Consider the following 27,514-nt stretch of genomic DNA (forward strand, 5'->3'; position numbering starts at 1 on the left):
ATGTTTCGAAGCACAATCTTTTGAATTTGTTTTTTTTAGAATGAAACATATATATATAGTTTACTTTTATATGCTTAATTTTTTTTATTCCTACATAATAATCTCAATTATTTGTGTTGTTGATTTTTTTTCCCCTAAAATTTTGGAGCTCCAAAATTAAATGGAGTGGGGGAGTATTATTATGGAAAGATTTTCATTAAATATACTTCAAAGTTTGAAGTATAATGTGATCATAGTTTAGTTGCACTTGTCCAGATAAATGACCATGTATAAAATTTTATTGACCATGTACAAATTTAGCCAGTGGGGTTTATGATGTGAATAAACACTACATTCAGATAACTGAATGACCATGTTACATAAACACCATAACACATGTTACTTTTAAGTGTATTGGGGGAGTTAAGACTTTTAATAAGGGTAATTCATCGGTCACTTCAAAGTTGCAAAAGTTAAGTACCGACATTTATGACTTTATTTGAATAATGGGATAATTTCTCCGGGTACTATATAAACAAGTTTGTTCAGTTGGTGTACTATCTGTAAATTCCAGCTGAACAGAACTTTGTGTTTTTATTTAAAGGTTAGTAAACTTTACACATTTTTGGTAACAACTTAATCCATTTAATTGAGAAAGAATCTGTGGTTAAAAGTAAATTTTTAAACTGTAATCCGAAAATAGAAACAATGTACTCGTTTAACTTTATCAATTTAACGGAAAACTTAAATTATTCAATGTCATTTGATTTATTTACAACTTTATTGTATTTGTTAATTATCACTATTTTTAATTTGTATTTTAATTTGATGTTTTGTATTGTATTATAATAATTAAAACAGATCTGTAAATTCCAGCTGAACAGAACTTTGTGTTTTTATTTTAAAGGTACTATTTCTGAAACCCTTGTGGTAAGATCCAGTCATAAACACCAACAGCATAAAAAGTACTGGTTATCTAAATATACAAAGCTTCATCCAACCTCTAGCTACACCAAGTCGAGTTATAGTCAAACCCCAAAAACAACACCAAAACCAACTACAAAAAGTGCTGAAAACCCACTATAAAATATATATAAAGGTTGTATCAGACGGATTTTCCCGAAAAATGTCATCTTCGATATCTACGGAGAGCTCAGATTGGCACTTTTAAGCTAAAAATTGTCAAAATATTAGGACAAAGGGCACAGGGCCATGGTTAGAGCCCCCTAATTTCTCTATCTTTCTAATATTATGCAGACATTTAGTTAAACTGTAGATACAAACGTGACTAAAAGGAATTTGGGTACACCTCCTGTCTTCAGTGTATACGGAGCGCGCAAAGTACCAGTTGGATATTCAAATTTTATAGTGAAAATCTACCTGAGACCGCTTAAATGAGGGTGAGACCCGCCATGTTTTTCAATGTCCACGAAATTCAACTAAATCATAGACTCTGTTTATATATAAAGGTTGTATCAGACGGATTTTCCAGAAAAATGTCATCTTCGATATCTACGGAGAGCTCAGATTGGCACTTTTAAGGTAGATTCATGGTATACCGCCATCTTGGATTGTACAATCACAGTACAAAATCGGTCTAGTTATTTGACTAAATCTGCAAATTTGGAGACAGATTTGCAATTCAATGGTTAGACTATTTTTTCTATTTAGAGAAAACTTGTTAATTAATCGTATTATTCAAAATATTTTAACAAATATAATTTCTTTTGGTTTTAAAATTTTTTTTTCAAATGTGCCATTTAAGGGGAGATAACTCTTTTAGTACAAAATTTATACTGAGCTAATAGGGAAATTTTTTATTTTTACTTGTAGCAAGAAAACAAGTTCGGTGACACCATGTTTTCTTTTTATTTTCTTAAAACATATTATGAAACCTTTCTTCTCACAATTTATTTCAAAATTCTATCTCATAGAATTTTTTTTATGCACACTAATGTGTTTTTTCATGAACAAACTAACCAAATTTTGGCAATTTTCAACGCCTCATAGCTTGAAAAATAGCACGGTGACCCATACTTTTTATTAAATTTTTGAAAAGAGCATAGTAAAATCTTCATTTTGGCAAATTATAAAAAAATTCTGTCTCAAAAAATATATACTTGTGATCTACCTTAAGCTAAAAATTGTCAAAATTTTAGGACAAAGGGCACAAGGCAATGGTGAGAGCCCCCTAATCTCTCAATCTTTCTAATATAATGCAGACATTTAGTTAAACTGTAGATACAAACGTGACTAAAAGGAATTTGGGTACACCTCCTGTCTTCAGTGTATACGGAGCGCGCAAAGTGCCAGTTGGATATTCAAATTGTATAGTGAAAATCTACATGAGACCGCTTAAATGATGGTCAGACCCTCCGTGTTTTTCAATGTCCACGAAATTCAACTAAATCATAGACTCTGTATATATATAAAGGTTGTATCAGACGGATTTTCCAGAAAAATGTCATCTTCGATATCTACGGAGAGCTCAGATTGGCACTTTTAAGCTAAAAATTGTCAAAATTTTAGGACAAAGGGCACAAGGCAATGGTGAGAGCCCCCTAATCTCTCAATCTTTCTAATATTATGCAGACATTTAGTTAAACAGTAGATACAAACGTGACTAAAAGGAATTTTGGTACACCTCCTGTCTTCAGTGTATACGGAGCGCGCAAAGTGCCAGTTGGATATTCAAAATTTATAGTGAAAATCTACCTGAGACGCTTAAATGAGGGTGAGACCCCCCTTGTTTTTCATATATCCACAAAATTCAACTAAATCATAGACTCTGTATAAATATAAAGGTTGTATCAGACGGATTTTCAAGAAAAATGTAATCTTCGATATCTACGGAGAGCTCAAATTGGCACTTTTAAGCTAAAAATTGTCAAAATTTTAGGACAAAGGGCACAAGGCAATGGTGAGAGCCCCCTAATCACTCAATCTTTCTAATATTATGCAGACATTTAGTTAAACTGTAGATACAAACGTGACTAAAAGGAATTTGGGTACACCTCCTGTCTTCAGTGTATACGGAGCGCGCAAAGTGCCAGTTGGATATTCAAATTTTATAGTGAAAATCTACCTGAGACCGCTTAAATGAGGGTGAGACCCCCGATGTTTTTCAATGTCCACAAAAATCAACTAAATCATAGACTCTGTATATATATAAAGGTTGTATCAGACGGATTTTCCAGAAAAATGTCATCTTCGATATCTACGGAGAGCTCAGATTGGCACTTTTAAGCTAAAAATTGTTAAAATTTTAGGACAAAGGGCACAGGGCCATGGTTAGAGCCCCCTGATCTCTCAATCTTTCGAATATTATGCAGACATTTAGTTAAAAGGTAGATATAAACTTAATTTAAAGGAATTTCGGAACACTTCCTCTTGTCAGTGTATACGGAGCGCCCAAAGTGCCAGTTGGATATTCAAAATTTATAGTGAAAATCTACCTGAAACCACTTAAACAAGGGTGAGACCCCCTGGTCTTTCAATGTCCACAAAATTCAACTAAATCATAGACTCTGTATATATAAAGGTTGTAGCAGACGGATTTTCCAGAAAAATGGCATCTTCGATATTTACGGAGAGCATAGATTGTCACTTTTTAGCTAAAAATTGTCAAAATTTTAGAACAAAGGGCACAGGGCAATGGTGAGAGCCCCCTAATCTCTCAATATTTCTAATATTATGCAGACATTTAGTTAAACAGTAGATACAAACGTGACTAAAAGGAATTTTGGTACACCTCCTGTCTTCAGTGTATACGGAGCGCGCAAAGTGCCAGTTGGATATTCAAAATTTATAGTGAAAATCTACCTGAAACCACTTAAACAAGGGTGAGACCCCCTGGTCTTTCAATGTCCACAAAATTCAACTAAATCATAGACTCTGTATATATAAAGGTTGTAGCAGACGGATTTTCCAGAAAAATGTCATCTTCGATATTTACGGAGAGCAAAGATTGTCACTTTTTAGCTAAAAATTGTCAAAATTTTAGGACAAAGGGCACAGGGCAATAGTGAGAGCCCCCTGATCTCTTAATCTTTCTAATATTATGTAGATACAAACGTGACTAAAAGGAATTTGGGTACACTTCCTGTCTTCAGTGTATACGGAGCGCTCAAAGTGACAGTTGGATATTCAAAATTTATAGTGAAAATCTACCTGAGACCGCTTAAATGAGGGTGAGACCCCCCCCTTGTTTTTCAATGTCGATTTTAACTATAAATTTTGAATATCCAACTGGCACTTTGGGCGTTCCGTATATATTTAAGACAGGAACTGTACCCAAATTCCTTTTACTCACGTTTGTATTTACCTTTGTAACTTAATGTCTGCATAATATTAGAAAGATTGCCCTGTGCCCCTTGTCCTAAAATTTTGACAATTTTTAGCTAAAAAGTGACAATCTATGCTCTCCGTAGATATCGAAGATGACATTTTTCTGGAAAATCCGTCTGATACAACCTTTATATATACAGAGTCTATGATTTAGTTGAATTTTGTGGACATTGAAAGACCAGGGGGGTCTCACCCTTGTTTAAGCGGTCTCAGGTAGATTTTCACTATAAATTTTGAATATCCAACTGGCACTTTGGATGCTCCGTATACACTGAAGACAGGAAGTGTACCCAAATTCCTTTTAGTCACGTTTGTATCTACATTTTAACTAAATGTCTGCATAATATTAGAAAGATTGAGAGATCAGGGGGCTCTCACTATTGCCCTGTGCCCTTTTTTCTAAAATTTTGACAATTTTTAGCTGAAAAGTGACAATTTATGCTCTCCGTAAATATCGAAGATGACATTTTTCTGGAAAATCCGTCTGCTACAACCTTTATATATACAGAGTCTATGATTTAGTTGAATTTTGTGGCCATTGAAAGACCAGGGGGTCTCACCCTCGTTTAAGTGGTCTCAGGTAGATTTTCACTTTAAATTTTGAATATCCAACTGGCACTTTGGGCGCCCCGTATACACTGACGAGAGAAAGTGTTCCCAAATTCCTTTCAGTCACGTTAATATCTACCTTTTAACTAAATGTCTGCATAATATTAGAAAGATTGAGAGATCAGGGAGCTCTCATCATTGCCCTGTGCCCTTTGTCCTAAAATTTTGACAATTTTTAGCTAAAAAGTGACAATCTATGCTCTCCGTAGGTATCGAAGATGACATTTTTCTGGAAAATTCGTCTGATACAACCTTTATATATACAGAGTCTATGATTTAGTTGAATTTTGTGGACATTGAAAGACCAGGGGGGTTTCACCTTCGTTTAAGCAGTCTCAGGTAGATTTTCACTATAAATTTTGAATATCCAACTGGCACTTTGGATGCTCCGTGTACACTGAAGACAGGAAGTGTACCCAAATTCCTTTTAGTCACGTTTGTATCTACAATTCAACTAAATGTCTGCATAATATTCGAAAGATTGAGAGATCAGGGGGCTCTCACCATTGCCCTGTGCCCTTTGTCCTAAAATTTGGACATTTTTTAGCTAAAAAGTGACAATCTATCCTCTCCAAAGATATCGAAGATGACATTTTTCTGGAAAATCCGTCTGCTACAACCTTTATATATACAGAGTCTATGATTTGGTTGAATTTTGTGGACATTGAAGGACCACGGGAGTCTCACCCTCGTTTAAGCGGTCTCAGGTAGATTTTCACTATGAATTTTGAATATCCAACTGGCACTTTGGGCGCTCCGTATACACTGAAGACAGGAAGTGTACCTAAATTCCTTTTAGTCACGTTTGTATTTACCTTTTAACTAAATGTCTGCATAATATTAGAAAGATTGAGAGATCAGGGGACTCTCACCATCGCCCTGTGCCCTTTGTCATAAAATTTTGACATTTTTTAACTAAAAAGTGACAATCTATGCTCTCCGTAGATATCGAAGATGACATTTTTCTGGAAAATCCGTCTGATGCAGCCTTTATATATACAGAGTATATGATTTAGTTGAATTTTGTGGACATTGAAAGACCAGGGGGGTCTCACCCTCGTTTAAGCGGTCTCAGGTAGATTTTCACTATAAATTACGAATATCCAACTGGTCCTTTGGATGCTCCGTATACCATGAAGACAGAAAGTGTACCCAAATTCCTTTCAGTCACGTTTGTATCTACCTTTTAACTAAATGTCTGAATAATATTAGAAAGATTGAGAGATCAGGGGGCTCTCACCATTGCCCTGTGCCCTTTGTCCTAAAATTTTGACATTTTTTAGCTAAAAAGTGACAATCTATGCTCTCCGTAGATATCGAAGATGACATTTTTCTGGAAAATCCATCTGCTACAACCTTTATATATACAGAGTCTATGATTTAGTTGAATTTTGTGGACATTGAAGGACCAGGGGGTCTCATCCTTGTTTAAGTGGTCTCAGGTAGATTTTCACTTTAAATTTTGAATATCCAACTGGCACTTTGGGCGCCCCGTATACACTGACGAGAGAAAGTGTTCCCAAATTCCTTTCAGTCACGTTAATATCTACCTTTTAACTAAATGTCTGCATAATATTAGAAAGATTGAGAGATCAGGGGGCTCTCACCATTGCCCTGTGGCCTTTGTCCTAAAATTTTGACAATTTTTAACTAAAAAGTGACAATCGATCCTCTCCATAGATATAGAAGATGACATTTTTCTGGAAAATCCGTCTGATACAACCTTTATATATACAGAGTCTATGATTTAGTTGAATTTTGTGGACATTGAAAGACCAGGGGGTCTCACCCTCGTTTAAGCGGTCTCAGATAGATTTTCACTATAAATTTTGAATATCCAACTGGCACTTTGGATGCTCCGTATACACTGAAGACAGGAAGTGTACCCAAATTCCTTTCAGTCACGTTTGTATCTACCTTTTAACTAAATGTCTGCATAATATTAGAAAGATTGAGAGATCAGGGGGCTCTCACCATTGCCCTGTGCCCTTTGTCTTAAAATTTTGACAATTTTTAGCTAAAAAGTGACAATCTATGCTCTCCGTAGGTATCGAAGATGACATTTTTCTGGAAAATCCGTCTGATACAACCTTTATATATACAGAGTCTATGATTTAGTTGAATTTTGTGGACATTGAAAGACCAGGGGGGTTTCGCCCTCTTTTAAGCAGTCTCAGGTAGATTTTCACTATAAATTTTGAATATCCAACTGGCACTTTGGATGCTCCGTATACACTGAAGACAGGAAGTGTACCCAAATTCCTTTTAGTCACGTTTGTATCTACAATTTAACTAAATGTCTGCATAATATTCGAAAGATTGAGAGATCAGGGGGCTCTCACCATTGCCCTGTGCCCTTTGTCCTAAAATTTGGACATTTTTTAGCTAAAAAGTGACAATCTATGCTCTCCAAAGATATCGAAGATGACATTTTTCTGGAAAATCCGTCTGCTACAACCTTTATATATACAGAGTCTATGATTTGGGTGAATTTTGTGGACATTGAAGGACCAGGGGAGTCTCACCCTCGTTTAAGCGGTCTCAGGAAGATTTTCACTATGAATTTTGAATATCCAACTGGCACTTTGGGCGCTCCGTATACACTGAAGACAGGAAGTGTATCCAAATTCCTTTTAGTCACGTTTGTATTTACCTTTTAACTAAATGTCTGCATAATATTAGAAAGATTGAGAGATCAGGGGGCTCTCACCATTGCCCTGTGCCCTTTGTCCTAAAATTTTGACATTTTTTAGCTAAAAAGTGACAATCTATGCTCTCCGTAGATATCGAAGATGACATTTTTCTGGAAAATCCGTCTGATACAACCTTTATATATACAGAGTCTATGATTTACTTGAATTTTGTGGGCATTGAAAGACCAGGGGGGTCTCACCCTCGTTTAAGCGGTCTCAGGTAGATTTTCACTATAAATTTTGAATATCCAACTGGCACTTTGGATGCTCCGTATACACTGAAGACAGGAAGTGTACCTAAATTCCTTTTAGTCACGTTTGTATCTACATTTTAAATAAATGTCTGCATAATATTAGAAAGATTGAGAGATCAGGGGGCTCTCACTATTGCCCTGTGCCCTTTGTCCTAAAATTTTGACATTTTTTAGCTAAAAAGTGACAATCTATGCTCTCCGTAAATATCGAAGATGACATTTTTCTGGAAAATCCGTCTGCTACAACCTTTATATATACAGAGTCTATGATTTAGTTGAATTTTGTGGACATTGAAGGACCAGGGGTCTCATCCTTGTTTAAGTGGTTTCAGGTAGATTTTCACTATAAATTTTGAATATCCAACTGGCACTTTGGGCGCTCCGTATACACTGACAAGAGGAAGTGTTCCCAAATTCCTTTAAGTCACGTTTATATCTACCTTTTAACTAAATGTCTGCATAACATTAGAAAGATTGAGAGATCAGGAAGCTCTCACCATTGCCCTTCGGCCTTTGTCTTAAAATTTTGACAATTTTTAGCTTAAAAGTGACAATCGATGCTCTCCATAGATATCGAAGATGACATTTTTCTGAAAAATCCGTCTGATACAACCTTTATATATACAGAGTCTATGATTTAGTTGAATTTTGTGGACATTGAAAGACCAGGGGGGTCTCACCCTCGTTTAAGCGGTCTCAGGTAGATTTTCACTATAAATTTTGAATATCCAACTGGCACTTTGGATGCTCCGTATACACTGAAGACAGGAAGTGTACCCAAATTCCTTTTAGTCACGTTTGTATCTACAATTTAACTAAATGTCTGCATAATATTAGAAAGATTGAGAGATCAGGGGCTCTGACCATTGCCCTGTGCCCTTTGTCCTAAAATTTGGACATTTTTTAGCTAACAAGTGACAATCTATGGTCTCCAAAGATATCGAAGATGACATTTTTCTGGAAAATCCGTCTGCAACAACATTTATATATACAGAGTCTATGATTTAGTTGAATTTTGTGGACATTGAAGGACCAGGGGGTCTCACCTTCGTTTAAGCGGTCTCAGGTAGATTTTCACTATAAATTTTGAATATCCAACTGGCACTTTGGGTGCTCCGTATACACTGAAGACAGGAAGTGTACCCACATTCCTTTTAGTCACGTGTGTATCTACCTTTTAACCAAATGTCTGCATAATATTAGACAGATTGAGAGATCAGGGGGCTGTCACTATTGCCCTGTGCCCTTTGTCCTAAAATTTTAACAATTTTTAGCTAAAAAGTGACAATCTATGCTCTCCGTAGATATCGAAGATGACATTTTTCTGGAAAATCCGTCTGATACAACCTTTATATATACAGAGTCTATGATTTAGTTGAATTGTGTGGACATTGAAAGACCAGGGGGTCTCACCCTCGTTTAAGCGGTCTCAGATAAATTTTCACTATAAAAAAATTGAATATCCAACTGGCACTTTGGGCGCTCCGTATACACTGAAGACAGGAAGTGTATCCAAATTCCTTTTAATCACGTTTGTATTTACCTTTTAACTAAATGTCTGCATAATATTAGAAAGATTGAGAGATCAGGGGACTCTCACCATTGCCCTGTGCCCTTTGTCATAAAATTTTGACATTTTTTAACTAAAAAGTGACAATCTGAGCTCTCCGTAGATATCGAAGATGACATTTTTCTGGACAATCCGTCTGCTACAACCTTAATATATACAGAGTCTATGATTTAGTTGAACTTTGTGGACATTGAAAGACCAGGGGGTCTCACCCTCGTTTAAGTGATCTCGGGTAGATTTTTACTATAAATTTTGAATATCCAACTGGCACTTTGGGCGCTCCGTATACACTGACGAGAGGAAGTGTTCCCAAATTCCTTTTAGTCACGTTTATTTATACCTTTTAACTAAATGTCTGCATAATATTAGAAAGATTGAGAGATATGGGGGCTCTCACCATTGCCCTGTGGCCTTTGACTTAAAATTTGGACAATTTTTAGCTTAAAAGTGACAATCGATGCTCTCCAAAGATATCGAAGATGACATTTTTCTGGGAAATCCGTCTGATACAACCTTTATATATACAGAGTCTATGATTTAGTTGAATTTTGTGGACATTGAAAGACCAGGGGGTCTCACCTTCGTTTAAGCGGTCTCAGGTAGATTTTCACTATAAATTTTGAATATCCAACTGGCACTTTTGGTGCTCCGTATACACTGAAGACAGGAAATGTACCCAAATTCCTTTTAGTAACATTTGTATCTACCTTTTAACTAAATGTCTGCATAATATTAGAAAGATTGTGAGATCAGGGGGCTGTCACTATTGCCCTGTGCAGTTTGTCCTGAAATTTTGACAATTTTTAGCTAAAAAGTGACAATCTATGCTCTCCGTAGATATCGAAGATGACATTTTTCTGGAAAATCCGTCTGATACAACCTTTATATATACAGAGTCTATGATTTAGTTGAATTTTGTGGACATTGAAAGAACAGGGGGTCTCACCCTCGTTTAAGCGGTCTCAGGTAGATTTTCACTATACATTTCTTTTTTGGGCTTTCCATAAATATTTCTATTTATATTCGAAAATGTTTCTAATGTGGCAGTTAGTATTATGTTATTATTATTTCCCTTGTTTAAAACTATAAATTTCATATTTCTTTATTTAAGGATTTACATGAAACTTATTCAGTATAATTATATTTGTTAAATTACAAAGCTTTTGCTATTTGAATTCATTGGTTAAAGATATTTATTTATATTGTAAAGTTAAATATTTGCATCGTCGCAAAACCTTTGATTACCTTCTGCGAAAGACTTATATATTTTAGATAATTGATTTGAAACTATTTAGTGGATTCTTCTGAGGACTGACATTCAGTCCAACCAAGGAAAGCCAAGCTTTCCAACCAGAATTTAGGTTAGTGCATTTGCTACATGCCTCCATAGTACGTAAGTGCAGTTGTTACATGCCTTATAAGTACGAATAAATTGAAGATATTGAATGCTCCATTTCTAATTACTTTTGGCATATGATAATAAAAGTTGTACTTTGTTGATTAAATTATATATTGTTTTATGTTTTTGGTTTTCATTTACTTAGATATATTATAGCGCATCACTTTTGGCATCAGTCGTTTTCCGCACACATCAGTTTACAAACTAGAATTAGCTGTGGTCCGCATCCCCGAATCTTAGGCAGAATTGTTCCTGCTACACTAACGTGATCGGTTTTACTTTTTGTTTTAAGAAATATAATATATAAAAGTACATCTTTGAAGTTCCTTAATTGACAAAAATCTATATTACATAAAGACAAATATGCCAGTTAGAAAAGGGTTTACATTCGAGAATTTACGGCAGTTAGAAGAAGTCATGAAACGATTTCCTACGTATCTTATCAGTCCTCTTTACTATTAAAATCATACTTTAATGTTATTTAGTATTTCTGCTTTTATGATTTTCAACTAAATTTTGAATATCCAACCGACTGCTAGCAGCCGGTTGGATATTGAATATTGAATATCGAATATCGAATAACGAACCGGCTGCTAACTTCACATACATTATCATGAGAAACTGAAATTTTTGAAGCAATAGGAAAACTAAACACAGGCAAAGCTATGGATAAATTTGGTATCTCCATGCACAGACTGTAACATCTCAAAACTGCTAGAAGTATTATTTCACCAATGTTCACCTCCATTAAATCATAGCTTCTACGCTGCTAAACCTGTAGTGATTAAACCTATCACACAGCTTGTAAATTTATCATTATCCACTTCCATTTTTCCAGACTCATTAAAAATTGCCCAAGTGGCACCTGTTCACAAAAAAAACTGTTCTTGAAAAGGGTAATTATAGACCAGTTAGTGTTTTACCTGCTATATCTAAAATTTTTGAAACAGCCATAGAAAATCAACTTACTAAATACTTTGATGATATTTTCGACCATTTTCTTGCGGCATTTCGAGCTGGTTATGGCTGCCAGTCAACATTACTCAAAATTTTGGAAGATTGGAAAAAGGCACTGGATAACAATAAATATTTAGCGGCTATATTAATGGACCTAAGTAAAGCCTTTGACTGTCTCCCACATGATTTGCTTCTTTTAAAATTGGAAAAATATGGCCTTAATCCATCTGCTCTGGAATTACTCAAAAGCTATCTGACTGCAAGAAAACAGTGTGTAAAAATAGGCCAGAGTATCAGTCAAATGCAAGATATATATAAAGGTGTTCCTCAGGGATCTATACTAGGCCCTGTATTATTTAATGTTTTCATAAATGATATTTTTCTTTTTGTCAAACACTGTGATTTATACAACTATTCTGATGATAACACCCTCTCAAAAACAGGTACTACTTTGGAATCAGTTATTAAACCCTTAGAGGAAGATAGTAATTCCCTAATCTCATGGTTCTCTTTCAACAAAATGCAGGCAAACCCAGAAAAATTCCAGGCAATTTCCATAGGTAAAAAAACACACACTCAAAATATTACTTTCAACCTAAATGGATTCAACATAAAATGTGACGACGAAGTGAAACTTCTCGGTGTAACAATAGATTTTAAACTGGATTTCAACACTCACATCTCAAATATTTGCAAAAAAGCTGCACGACAACTAAACGTTTTAAAAAGAATTGGCACTCATCTCACCAGACTTTCAAAACTTACAATGTACCACTCATTTATCATGTCAAACCTCAGCTACTGTCCACTTACATGGCACTTCTGCAGTGAACAAAACACAAAGAAAATAGAAAAAATACAAGAAAAAGCACTCAGATTTATTTATGACGACTACACAAATTCTTACAATACACTTCTTGAACAATCTAACTACCAGCACTAAAAATCAGAAGATTGATCATGAGAACCATGGCATTAGAGACATATAAAATAATAAATAAATCAAGTCCAGAATTCCTACATAATTTAGTAGATATTAAAGAAAATTCATATAACTTCAGGTACAAAGGCATAGCAGATATACCACGGCCAAAAACAACAAGGTATGGTAAAAAAAGCTTTAGTTATGAGGCAGCAAAACTCTGGAACTCCTTGCCAAATGAGGCAAGGAGCTTATCAACTTTTGGCCAGTTCAAAAATTTTATCTCCACCTGGTGTTTTTCAGAAAAATGTACATGCAGTTCTTGTAAATAATGTACTTACTTGCTGCCCCATAACTTGATCTCGGAGCCTGCTGTTTGTTTGGTTTTTTTTTATGTTTTATCTTTTTGCAGTTATTTTTATTTTTTATTTAGCCATTTATTTCTTTTGCTTATGCATTACCTTTGCTATAGCTGCATGCAGTCTTTTGTTTGTGCTTAAAGTGTTTAAGTTTGCATGTGCTACTCTTATATAAATACTATGTGCTACTATGTATGACTAACTAACTAACTAACTAACTAATTTTATTCAGTATAAAATCCAGTACAAAAGGATCATCGCTGAAACACAAAAACACATATAAAAAAAACATATACAAAACAAAAATAAACATAACAGACAACAATTTTGACACTTATAACAAGCAAGAGACAAAACTCACATTTCAATATTATGCAATTATTCCCACTGATGAATGTCTAATTAAAATACATTTGTCTATATATATAAGAAATCTGGTGAGAACATCAGTCTCCGAACAGTTCATTAAATATTTAAATTTATCAAAATTATCTAAATTGCAAAAACATGGTATAATATTAACAATGTCATCATAAAACTTTTCCCTCTCCTCGTGATAAAGGTTGCATTCACATATGAAATGAAACTCATCTTCAATTTTGTTATCAATACAATGTGTACATATTCTTTGATCCAAAGGCGTTTTATCATATCTGCCTTTTTCAATGTGTAAATTGTGGTTAGAAATTCTTAATTTACATAATTGTCTAACATATTGTTTTGGGATATTTAACTTTGTATAAGTCTCATGTTTATATTCCTCTTTTAACTTGTAATATGTGCGTAGTTTGTTTTGCTTTTCACCTGACAAACATGAGAAAAAATAATTTCCATATCTTTCTTGTAATATCTTTTTCACTGCAGATATGAGTTTTCCTTCTGACATAGTTCCTTTATTATTCCAAACATGGTCAAAATTAATTAATTTTAGAAACTTAAAAATGTGTTTATTGAAGGTACATGGAAAGGTACAATCAACCTCTTCGATTGACTTATTTGCTAATTTTGAAAAATTCAAAAGAGGGTCTTTATACAAATATAGCCAGTATTTAAGAGATTGCAAAATAACAAATATAGAGATTGGATAACGACCAAGTTCTGCCATACTGGCAATAATAGGAGCATATTTAGTGGCACCAAGTACATATTTACAATATCGAATGTGAACCTTTTCAGGAGCAAAATTTAAAAAAGTTTTTTCTAAATCATCATTTGAACCTTGTGTTAATCTTTTGTCCAAGTTAAGAATGTACGGACCCCACAATTCACTTCCATAGAGAAGGACTGGTTTTACACAGGAGTCAAAAAGTTTTAAAAGCAAAGGTGTATTATTATGTGTACAGTGAAATTTACGTTTAATCATGAAAATTACTTTAAGTGCTTTCTTACTAAGATCTTCAACTGCAGTACTGAAAGAACCAGATGCTCGCATTACAATACCTAGGTATTTATACTCTTGAACACTTTTGATCAGATTTTGCTCAAAATAAAAATTACAGTCTTTCAATAATTTACCTGATTTGTTAAATACTATTATTTGAGTGTTTTCTATATTCAATGATAATTGCCATTTTTGACAATAAAGTTCCAATGAGGATAAACAATTGTGTAGCCCTTCTTTGGTTTGAGACATTAAAATTATGTCATCTGCATACATTAAACAATTTTGGCTTGTATTTCCTATATTTACTGGATCACACTTTTTATCAAGGTATCCTGGAAAGTCATTCATAAATAAATTGAAAAGAAGGGGACTCAGTATACACCCTTGTTTAACACCAACATTTGAGAGTATGGAATCAGTCAGTCCGGAATCTAGTTTAACTGAATATTTAACACATGTGTACATATCTTTAATTAAAAAAGTTTAGAAAACAGAAAATTCCTCCGGACTGTGTCAAAGGCTTTTCTAAAATCAACAAAACAGCAATATAGATATTTTTTTTGCCCTAAACATTTTATCCACAATGGATTTTAATGTATAAAGTTCAACATGATCAATTGTTCTAAATATCTGTTAAATCCTCGGTGGCTTCATCCACCCCATTTCTTTGTGGTACTCTGTCTTTACTTAAGAATGATTTTACATTAGATTCAACTTCTTTTGATAACATCATCTCTGTATAACATTTTTGAACCTCATTGTTCCAATGTAAACCCTTAGGTATTGGTCTCCCAACTTTTTGTTGTACTTGAGAAAAATTTAAAGATAAACATACATTTATAGGACAGTGATCAGAGTGGACGGTAAAATCCTTTACAGTAAAAAAAAAACATACATTTTTTAGCATATTATTACTAACAATACAATAATCAACAACAGCACTACCATTATATTGATGGGAAGTGGGTTTACCTAATGTATCCCCTAAAGTTCTTCCATTTAGAATTCGGCTTCAAGATGATATGCAAAGCTCTAATACACGTTTTCCGTATTCATCAGTCTTAATATTCTTTTTAGTACAATATCTCCTATACTGTACATTATCTGCCAAATATGAATTAGGAAGTATATCTTGTAAAATTTTAACGTGATCAGATGAAATAAAATCCAAATCATTTTCATTAATATGGGCATTTAGGTCCCCCATAATGATAGTCATGATAGTCTCCCCTGAATTTGAAAACTTACCCAGGTCTTGTTCTATCTTTTCTAGTGTTGTTAACTCACTTTTTAGAGATTTAGAATAGCTAGACTGTATTGGTGAGTTGTAAGCAAAACATACAAATACATCAGATGAATGTGAAAAAAAAGTTTTACTTAGTTTTGCCCACAAAAATTCAGATGAATTACCTTTGATTAATGTAATTCCTTTACTAACATGTGCTGATATTAGACATTTGTTTTAATATATCTTGCTTAGCTTTTATTCTACACGTGCTATCTATGTATTAATATATATATGTGATGTCTGTATGTTTGTGTTGTATGTGTATCTGATGTTATTACATGTATGTTTTGTTTATTTATAATATCAGTCGGTTAAGAGCTCTTAAGAGCTCATGTTCTTTGTTAATATTATGTATATATGAAACCCGACTTTAAATAAAGATTACTTTACTTTACTTTACTTTAGCTTCAAAACAAAAACAACTTTCTTTAAGACTGGAATTTATAATACTAACCAAGTACTAAAAAAACTGAAAGATCAAAATACAATTTTACTAAATGGGGGCGAGTCAGTAGAAATTTGGGGCGAGTTCGTCTTACACGGTTTGTTATTTTATTTTCATTGTTGTAAGCGGCTGTGTTGTCTTTTCGAGCAAAAGAAAAAGAAAATGGCATGGACAATTATAACATGTAGGATATAGGGCAATATATTTAAACTATATAGTAAATGTGCCAATGAAACAAATAGAAAAAAGTCTTTTTCTTCGGTGTTTGTCAATGTCATGTCGTTATTCATGATAACTGAACTGCTGAAACTAAAAGTCAAAGTGAGAGAGAACCGACCAAGTCAGACGTATATAGTATAGGTATATATAATATGTATAATTGTAAAACAATAAGCAGGACTTAATTTTGCAAAATAAAAAAACCATATAGTCAAAATATTTGAATCTCATTACACCATGTACACAGGTCATCAATTATTTATACATTTTACTGACAATCTAAAAAAACATCATAATTAAAAAAATAACCAGTATCCATGGTAACTGAAAAACACACTGTCATGACTAATACACCTTATCGCTGTTTGTCCGCCATTGCTTGATATCACACAGGTTCCGTAAAATTTTGACGTCATAAAACAAAATATCCGACGCCACAATTGAAAAGTGATTGTTGTATACATGTCAAAAGTTCAAGCGGCAACGTCAGCCGGGATTAGCAATAAGGTGTATATATGAGGCAGGCATTACCTGTAAATGAGAACGAAGTCTGTATGAATTAATTTTTTGTAACTTAAATATTTGTTAAAAAAAGAAACGGAAATACCGTAAGGTTTCCAATTTTGGTTCTGTTGTTAGGGATTTTACTTGTGACGTTATTTAAGATATGACGTCATGTTCAATGTAAACAAAGAAACACAATGCATCAAGTAACGTTAATTCATATGAAAGACAAAGAATTAGTATAAATGAAATATTAATGGTATTGTATTCCTTAAGTTCCTACAGGAGCGTAGCTATACAGAAACGATGTGCAAGCAACTACGGGCGAGCGGAGCGAGTCGAAACATTTTTGGGACCCTTTTCTGCAGAATTTTTTTTTTTTTCGGTTTTTCGGTCATAGGACGGTTAAAAGAGGATCTATATATAGATAGGATTTATAAAAAAATTATGAATGTAAAACTATTAATAAATCTTCTGAATAGATTTATACATAAACAACACATATTTGTGATACAGAATTTACTCAAAATTGTTCAAAATTTGCTCTTCGGGTCTTGGCAGAAACAAACTTCTCTGATTACTTTAATTGTCAATATTCACACTGAAATCCCGATGAATATGCAGTAATGCATGTAATTAACTGTCGTTGTTCATTGTTGATCGTACATTTGTTTTCAACATACGTAGTACACTGATAGATCTCCATGGTAGCACTCGCAAGATGTTATAAACCAGCGTACATTGTCGGCATCGAGCGACCTGTCAATTGAATTCGTCAAAATAACATGCCAGGTCAGTTTCTTATGTCTCAGACAATGTTGAGATTTGTTCGTTTGTTATTTTCTTACAACACGATGAAGCAGATATAGCGCAAAGAAGCGATTTTCTGATAATACTAGACGGGACTCCAATCTCCAGTTCCCTTATATCATATGGTCTATGAACGCAAAAAATAATGAGACTTTCCAATACTGTTTTGGCATGTGTGCAGGGTGATTGGCTCTGGTAATCTGTCGACCACATCGCCTCGGCATATTTTATAATGATATCGAAGGGTTCTGATAATTCTAATGCCAATTTGTACATCTCATTCCAAACTGATGAACCGTACACTGTTAAATGTGCTCCAAAAACAACATGTCTTAGACTGAGTATTACAAATTCAAATCTTGTAAAAAATACAAGTTACTGTCCGATTTTGTCATAATCTCAAAAAAAACTTTTATTTTGAAACCAAATGCCGTTATTTAATGATAATTCATCAAATAAAAAAGTGACGACATAGGTGTTTCCTTTCACATTCAAATTGACAATCTATGAATTTTTATTTTGCCAATTTTTTTTTTGCATGCCAAATCGATGTGCCCGCAACTGTGTGTTAGCGTATGGGGAGCTACGCTCCTGTCCTATATTTTACTAGACTACCCAAAGTCTCACGACGAAGAGACCTGAAAAAGGAAGTTGATTTCTGCTTTCTGCGCAATTGCAGGAATTAAAAAAAAGCGGAAAAATAATAAAATTTGAACGATTTTGAGTTCATTTTCCGGATTTTTTTTTTTAATTTCTTTTATTGACTTTTTTCTACTGTAATAGGGGACTTTGTCCCCATATTCGTCTAAGTAATAAGGACTGGCTATTTTTTTTTTGCTTTGAGGCCTTTGTAGTAATGCGTCGCAGAAAATAATGAAACAGCCTTTCAAGACATCATAATTGTTTCATTATAACATTTTTACAAACACAGATGAGTCCTACACAGGCACTTGTTTCTATCATCGATGGGAAGACCCACTATCAACGTATATTTACGTTGATATTGGGTCTTCCCATGGATAGAAACAAGTGCCTGTGGAGTCCTAGCTGGGTTCGTTTCCACACCCCATAGTGATCTCTTGTCTTGGTAAAGTTGACTTGTAATTAGTAAAAAGTGAATGAATTGTAAATAAAAAAAATTAATCTATTATAGTAGTAATAGTAACATACAAGCTTAGGGTTCTCACTTAGTAATGTTAAGGCAGGTCCAGGGACTCAACCATTTTGGCAATGGTGAGTCCAATAGTGAGAAGAAATATTTTACTGCAATATAATCATGATAATTTATTATTTTAGTCTCTATGAACTATTCGAACAATGAAATGACATTAAATTCAGATTACTTTAAATCTTTTGCCAACAATGATAATGTGTCAACACTTTTGTTATTATAATTAATTGTTTATATTTTAGGTCAACAGAAGAACAGTATTGATAGAAAGTATGGACATAATTACTGATGGGTCTACAGATAAAGTTCAGGTAACCTTACAAGCAGACATTGCAGACACAGTGTTCTGAATAAGTGTATGACAAAAACCTAACCTCCAGCCTCACCCTTTATGGATTTTACTAACCCTCTATGAATGATTAAATCCGTAGTGGGTCAGTAGCAAACCATATTTTCTGATATTATTTTCGCGGATAGAACAAAATTGCCAAAATAAAATTCTGCCAAAGTAAAAGTTCACATGCACAGGTATTGATTAAAGTTTTGAATCTGCCAAAATATTTTGTATAATTATTGAATGAAAATTGCGAAATTTTACACTCCTAAAATATCCTGCTATATTATTGTGTCAGCTTGCCTGGACAGAGTGGAAAATAGTCAATAATTGTATAATCTTTTCAAGAACGCAAGATAAAAAAAACCACTTAATATGTTTCATATTGCAAAGAAGTCATGATATAAAGATTACACTGATAATGTTTTTTTTATAAATATATATTTCTAGGAACAAATCCTTAAAACTTGCAAAATGCTGTTGAAAGAGGCAGAGAAAATCCACAACGTGGAAGTCAAACATGAAAATGACCCAGATCTGGTAGATTTGAATTTCAATTCATTGGTAACCGTAATAGATAACATTAAAACAGAAGTTATGGAACAAGACACCGTGGAAACAGAAGTTATGGAACAAGACACCGTAAAAACAGAATTTAAAACACAATACACTGTTGAAACAGAAGAAGATACTGCAAAAACAGAGCCATTTACTTTCAAAAGAGAACCAGTTGCTATGGCAACAGAACTAGTGTCTATAGTAACAGGACACTCCACTATAGAAACAAAATTAGGTACCATGGTAACAAGGCCAGTTATTCAATCACAAAAGCTAGATACATATAGAAAGTCTGCTTTTAGTGAAAAAATGTTAAATTCTTTGAACAAAGATAGTTTAGAAGATTATACAACCACAGTGAATGCATATTCTAGTTTAAATCCTGCAAAAATATGCTTGACAAATACATTAAACCAACCTACAAATGAAAACACTTTACAGACCTTGACAAATAATTCATACAAACCAAGAAATCAAAACATTTTACAAGGTAGTGCGGAAATTTTTACGAAGACATCAGCAAAAGAGGTCCTAAATGAACCATTTACGCAGAGTCAGCAATCTTCCAAAACTACTGAAATGTCATATGATGCTTTAATTGATCCAGATGAAATGTCATCTGATGCTTTAATTGATCCAGATGAAATAAAAAAGGAAATTGTAGATTACTTAGAACAATCTGGTACTTCAGAACTGATTCTTAGTAGGGATACAGTCAGAAATGGACAAGAAATAGATGGAGACAATGATAATAGCAGAGAGGCTCAGAATAGCCAAGAACTGGAGGAAGGAAAAGAAATCAAATTGGAACCTACTGATGCTGAGTCTAATCTTTACACATACGAAAAAATATCACATTTAAATAAATATGTCGGTAAAAAGTCAAGAAAGGTGTACAAACTGTATAAGTGTACGGTGTGTAAGAAGACGTTCGACTATCTATTATGTGTACAGAACCACGTCAGAATACATACTGGGGATAGACCATATAAGTGTGGAGCATGCCCCAAGGATTTTGTTACAAAGTGTAGTCTGGCAGAACATGAGAAAGTTCATACAGGTATGGTTATTTAACTGTTTGTATTTTAGATCTGAAAATTAGAAATTTATCAAATATAAAAATATCCAGAGATACATTGTAGTGCTAAAAGGCCCAAGGGAGAACACTGTGTACAAATTGTGCTGCACATGTATCGTCATAAGTATTCTACCAAAATTTAAATAAATCAAATAGTTTAATCTCTAATGAAGCATATCAGGGACTAATATCTTTATTTTAATTATGATGCTTTATGTCATTTATGTGGTAATCAGTGTGTAATTAAAGGAGTGTTTTCATGCCAATCATGGTAGCCCTCTACTGTGTCACATGTTTAAAACTGATTAAACCACCTGTTAACGATTTGTACTCTTAGTTAAAATAATCAATCAATACACGTAACTGTTATTATGTTTATATGTCTACCTTTAAAAGAATTTAACACAATTATTCCGGAACACTAGAATTCTCATACAATGTGTATAAGATTAATTATTTACCAAATTAGTTAATTAAAAGTACTTTATTTGTGAAAATATGAAAATAACGTCTCTTAAACAATTTAATCAAACAGATAATACTTTACTGTACTTTATCTATTTTATATCGTTTTAAAGCATTCATCTCGCATTCAACATTTACACATCAGCTTTTTTATTCTCAACAGTCATTATATGTAAAATAATAAATATCTGGACTATTAACGTATTTATTTATAATTAGTAATAAAGAAATATAATTGACCTCAATACAGAATATAAAAATTAAAACTAAAGTTGTTAATGTCTGTGTCATTTTGGTCTTTTGTGGATAGTTGTCTCATTGGCAATCATACCACATCTTCTTTTTTATAAGAAAGAATATAAGTTCAGACTTAACATTATATCATGCACATATGAATACATGTATGTCCACCAGTATATAGAAAGTGATGACCAGCATAGAAGAACAAAAAATATAGCACCAAAATATAATGACCAATAGAAATAAAGAAAGTGTGCGGCCAATTGAAGCATAAAAAGAAAACCTTTGAAGTAAAGTACAGTCAAACCAAAATTACCAAAATCAGTAGAAAATGTTGTTTATCAATAAGTCCAACTGTCAAATACATAAACAAAGTGATAAATGAAATGAACAAAGCGTATATAGATATACTAATCAACTTATTACAATCTGTAGTTAATATACTATACTTTTAATTAATCAATATGAGTCATATAATAAACAAAATACAACATTATAAACTAAATATAAAAATATACACAATTACTCATACTGTAAAATCTATTAAAGTACAGTCTACCACATGTGTATGTAAACGCTATTTTGTTCCGACGTTGGAAAGTTCCAGGCGAAAAGAACTAACTAGCAGAAAAGTTCCGGAGGAACTTATTAACTAGTTACTTTGTTCTTCCTCTGGTTTAAAAGTTCCACCAGAACAAAGTGACTAGTTGAAAAGTTCCAATGGAACATATCAACTAGTTAGAAAGTTTCTTTTTGCCAAATTAGTCAAAACCAGAACAAACAAACTAGCCCAAAAGTTCCAACGGAACTTATCAACCAGTCACAAAGTTCCATTTGGAGAATTGATGCAAACTGAATGCGCAACATATTATATTTGAACCTTTCAAAGGGGAACCAAGACACTGATTACAAAAGTCAAAAGAAACTTATCAACTAGTCACAAAGTTCTTCTTTGGCAAATTAGTCAAAAACCGGAACTAACAAATTAGCCCAAAAATTCCTCTCCATGTGGGTACTTTTGTAAGAATACCAATTTCAGATTAATGTATAACAATAAATTTATTTCCTTAAGAAGGCAACATTCTGACCGAATTAATAAGTTGTTCTGTTCCGCTAGAACTATTCAACTAGCTACATTGTTCCGGGACTTTTCAACTATCTACTTTTTTTTTTTTAGAACTTTTCGACTGCCCTCTTAGAAAACAACTAGTTAGAAAGTTCCATCGGAACGAAATAACTAGTTGAAAAGTTCCTCGGAAACAAAGTAACTGACGGAACATGGTGGCTGTTACATGTACACAGGCAAACATAAATATGTGTATTTTCTAATTTTAGGTGACCATCCATATGTTTGTCACAACTGTGTACTCAGGCAAGCATATACATATATATATTCTATTTTTAGGTGACCGTCCACATGTCTGTCTCATCTGAGTACTCAAGTTTACATATATGTGTGTATTTTCTATTTTTAGGTGACCGTCTACATGTCTGTCTTATCTGAGTACACAGGTTTACATATATATGTGTATTTTCTATTTTCAGGTGACCATCCACATGTCTGTCTCATCTGAGTACACAGGTTTACATATATATGTGTATTTTCTATTTTCAGGTGACCATCCACATGTCTGTCTCATCTGAGTACACAGGTTTACATATATATGTGTGCATTTTCTATTTTTATGTGACTATCCACATGTCCCTCACAATTGTGTACACAGACAAACATAGATATGGGTATTTTCTATTTTTAGGTGACTGATCACATGTCTGCCAGATCTGGGTACACAGGTTAACAAACATACATGTGTTTATTTTCTATTGTAGGTGTCCGTCCACATGTCTACCACATCTGAGTACACAGGTTTACAAATATATATGTATGTTTGTTCTATTTTTAGGTGATCATCCATATGTCTGTCTCATCTGAGTACACAGGTTTACACATATGTGTATTTTCTATTTTTAGGTGACCGTCCACATGTTTGCCACATCTGTGGCATTACATTTATGCAGAAATATAAGTTGGCTATCCATTTACAGAAACATAATGGTGAGACTAACTTCAGCTGTGATATATGTGGGAAAGGATTCATCAGAAAAGATCATTTAAATAATCACATCCAGTCACACAATAAGGATAGGCTTTTCTCTTGTAAGATATGTGGTCAAAGTTATAAAACAGAGAAATCGGTAAAGGCACATGAAAGATCACATGCCCCGGGGACATTCCAATGTCATTTTTGTCATAAGGTTTATACACAGAACAGATACCTCAAGGTTCATATCAATGAAAAACACAATCTCTCTCCGCTAGACAAAAAGGATGGATTGACAACTAGACAGAAACAGAAATCGGAACTGGTTGAGTGTGATATATGTCAGAAATATTATCGAAAAAATTATATAAAAACACATGCTAAAAGTCATGACGAAAGTGCCAAGGATTTTGAGTGTCAGGTCTGTGGGAAAAGATTTGTAACGGAAAGTTATTTAAATTATCATGAAAACATTCATACAGGTGAGGGAATAGAAGAGTGCGATGTTTGTCATAAAACGTTTGTCAATCAAAGATCCCTTCAAAATCACAAGGTCATACATTCAGGAGCACGCCCATATAAGTGTGAGATTTGTAATAAAACGTTCGCTCATTCATGTGTACTCAATGTACATATAAAAACACACACCAAAGATAAGACATACACATGTCAGGAATGTGGTTTACAGTTTAGTTTAGAGTATTATCTAAAGAGACATGTTAAATATCAACACAAGACTGGGACGGTTTATGAATGTGAAATTTGTGGGAAGGAATTTAGAAGGAGTGACCAGATCAAAAGACACAAAGAAACACACGAAAGGAAAGAAAAGAAAAAAAAATTGAAAGAAAACAAAGAGAGTAGTCAAGAAAAGAGGAAGAAAACAATAAAGAAGACTAAAACAGAAGAAGAGAAAAAGGAAGAAAAAGAACGTTATGTAGAAAGTGATTCTTGTCCTGAGGAAATAAGTACAATTAGGTCATGCAGAACGAAGAGACAAATTAAAGAGGACGATGAAAATGTTAAACCTAAATTGAAACGAAAAAAAATATCAATATGAAGAAATACTAAAATCAATGGAGCATAAACATGATAAAATTAGATGAAATTATAGTGAAAAATGGAAAAGGGAGATAACTTATATTTTTTTAACTACATGTATTTTTTTGTTCAAATTTCTAAAATTATGTTGAATTTAATCTTTTCATTGTATAAAATTATTTAAATTGATGTTAGCTGCAAACTGTGATGTATATAAAGTTAAATTTCAAAATTCTAGATTATGTTGAAATCAATCTTTATATTTTTTACAATTATTTAAATTGATGTTGTTTTTTTAGTATAAGCTGCAAACTGCAATGTATATAGTTAAATGTGGTTAGATTTGTCCTTCTTACTCTATCATCTGTATTTTACTATCAAGATTCATTAAGGCAAGACATATCTCAGTGTCCACTTTTTATTTTATTATAAGCTTTAAACTGTGATGTATGTTGTCTTGTTAGGATATTATCAGATGCTCCATTATTGGTCCATCATGTTTGAAATGTTTCCAGAACTGAGGACACTCAAAATTAGTGTACTTATTATTTATTCTAGGGGCACTAGCTGTCAAATTCATGTTGACCGATTTGATTTAAATTTTCGTATTTGATTTATAACCATGTAAAACATTTATCCAAATTATAAAGTATAAAATAAACAATTTACAGGTCATTGGCTGGATAATATCTTAGTCTTGACGCCATCTTATTACTATAGAGTTGACCTCTGAAGACTTCCAATGATCATATAATTGATATTAAAATAAATGTAGACAGAAATGGAAATCGTACCTGTGCAATTGATTTTTCTAGGTCTGTTTAATTTCCTATTATAGATTAAAATAAATGTTAATCATTGTTTTTACCTCTATAAGGATGAATTAATAATATTTTAGTGGATCGAATCAGTCAAACAAATTATTTACCTTTGTTTCACTTTCAATGTGGACAATCTTTTCCTTTAAAAAAAAACAGACATGCACAGTTAAATTGATGTACACTTGAATACAGATTCTATGAGGTCAAATTATTCACTTGCAAGACAATAATTCATCATCAATGTTTCTTAGCTTAATTTGACAAAATTGAACCATACTTGCTGCTAAAAGCAAATTATTATTATTATTTCACTATTTCAATTTAATTAGTGATTGAACTGTATATCTAAAATCGAAGATGTGGTATGGTTTACCAATGAGACAACGCTCTACAAGAGACCAAAATGACAATAAACAACTATAGGTTACTATGTGGCCTTCAACAATGAGCAAAGCCTATACCACATAGTCAGCTTTAGATTTTTTATATATAAATCTTGTAGCTAGTGCCGGTTTAAAACCTCTCAGATTGATTTTTTTTTTTTTTTTTTATTGACATAAACAAATGAGTGCTTTTATGCCTAAATTAATTACTATTTTTGGAATCTAGACTAAACTTGTACATTCCATCGTATATATATATGTATATATTTATTTATTTTTTAACTTTCTTTTCAATTAAGTATGTTTGATAGTTTAACTAATTTTGTATATTTTTTTTTTATATTTACAATGTATTAGCAATTCATTATTTTTTCTCTGAATTTTCCTTTATAACATATATATATATATATATATATATATATATGTACAGAATACACCATATTTTGCAATGTTAATTGCAAGACTACAAATGTTGTGTATCTCCTACAGTGTAAATGTGGTAAACAGTATGTAGGCGAGTCAGAACAGCCGTTTCACAAACGAATGAACGGTCATCGTAGCGACTACCAATGCAAGCCAGACCTCCCTCTTAGTCGACATTTGAGATCCCCTGGCCACACTAAGACAGATCTCAATCGACTGACCATTACTATCATTGACCACAACTCTGCTTGGTCTAGGGAGGATAGACTTACTGGGGAAAGATTTTGGATTAGAAAATTAACAACTTTGGCACCAAATGGGATAAATGAAAAGATGTAGTTCGAAACCATGCAGTGCTTCACATCTGGGTTATATTACTTATTATTACAGTCTCCGTTTCTATCTCTTTACCTTACTCATCTCTAAAACAAATCTGTTGAACATAACAATTTAAATTGCTTAATTTTTTGAGGGATGTATAAGTACCAAGCCACGTCCAACTATTTTACTTTAGTCAAAATTTGTTATTATATTTTAACGGCCGTTTGTTTTAAACATCGTAGACTCTAATGTAACTACACTACAGTTGTCAAATCTGAAATATTTAGAAATTTAGACCGTTCAGTGCTGTTTATTTGGAATTCTTATTGACGCAATCTTTCTTGTAACAACATAATATCGACACCGTTAAAGCTTTAAAATTGTGCTAGTTCACATCGCACATTATTATTTTTATTTAAAGCATATATATGTGAACTGTTTGATGTAATTAGTCATATAACCTATGTCATATTCAACAAATTTTTAGAATGGTGCAAGCGTCTTAACTGATGTTCGGTTTGCCTTTTTTATTGTATAAATTTCAAGATTTAGTAAATGTTTAATCTAAGAAGACTTAAAGATGATTCATTTAACATCAGAATCTGACTGACGAAGGATATCTGTTATCCGAAATATTTATAAATAATTACATTTATAGTTCCTTTTTATATCATTGGTGTTGTTATGTACACTTTTTAGGCGTTTATATAATTTATTTTATTGTGTACATGTATCGTTACTTGTAACGATCCAGCTCCCACGTAGGAAAAATCGTTGACTATTATTCAGACGTTTGATATATATATATATATATATATGCTAGCGGGGCATCATCTGTGTCCCTATGGACACATTCCCCATTTATTTTGTATTGACATAAACAAATGAGTTTTTTTGA

The 27,514-nt window shown here is 33.1% G+C and overlaps 2 protein-coding genes across 4 annotated transcripts in view; both read left to right on the top strand.

Moving 5' to 3' along the window:
- LOC143052947 (uncharacterized) overlaps nucleotides 1-27,514 on the top strand; it is a 605,057-nt gene that overhangs the window by 109,350 nt on the left and 468,193 nt on the right. The gene's annotated exons all lie outside the window — the stretch shown is intronic.
- Nucleotides 16,343-26,258, top strand: LOC143052941 (uncharacterized). Of its 3 annotated transcripts, none has more exons than XM_076226120.1 (4): nucleotides 16,343-16,566; nucleotides 19,153-19,221; nucleotides 19,695-20,862; nucleotides 23,558-26,258. In XM_076226120.1, exons 2-4 carry the CDS (start codon nucleotides 19,183-19,185, stop codon nucleotides 24,685-24,687), a joined length of 2,337 nt encoding a protein of 778 aa, XP_076082235.1. In that variant the 5' UTR covers nucleotides 16,343-16,566; nucleotides 19,153-19,182; the 3' UTR covers nucleotides 24,688-26,258. The 3 variants fall into 3 exon arrangements, with proteins under 3 accessions (XP_076082235.1, XP_076082237.1, XP_076082238.1); XM_076226122.1 differs by having other exon boundaries at nucleotides 16,343-16,553; XM_076226123.1 differs by lacking the exon at nucleotides 23,558-26,258 and adding an exon at nucleotides 22,991-23,212.

Source organism: Mytilus galloprovincialis, chromosome 11, assembly GCF_965363235.1.
Source record: "Mytilus galloprovincialis chromosome 11, xbMytGall1.hap1.1, whole genome shotgun sequence".
Classification (NCBI taxonomy): domain Eukaryota; kingdom Metazoa; phylum Mollusca; class Bivalvia; order Mytilida; family Mytilidae; genus Mytilus; species Mytilus galloprovincialis.

Excerpts from the sequence above, each read along its gene's own strand:
- LOC143052941 (XM_076226120.1), top strand. The coding sequence starts at position 19,183 with ATGGACATAATTACTGATGGGTCTACAGATAAAGTTCAG. Across the intron at positions 19,222-19,694 it reads GGTCTACAGATAAAGTTCAG|GAACAAATCCTTAAAACTTG; the intron begins GTAACCTTACAA and ends ATATATTTCTAG. Across the intron at positions 20,863-23,557 it reads ACATGAGAAAGTTCATACAG|GTGACCGTCCACATGTTTGC; the intron begins GTATGGTTATTT and ends TTCTATTTTTAG.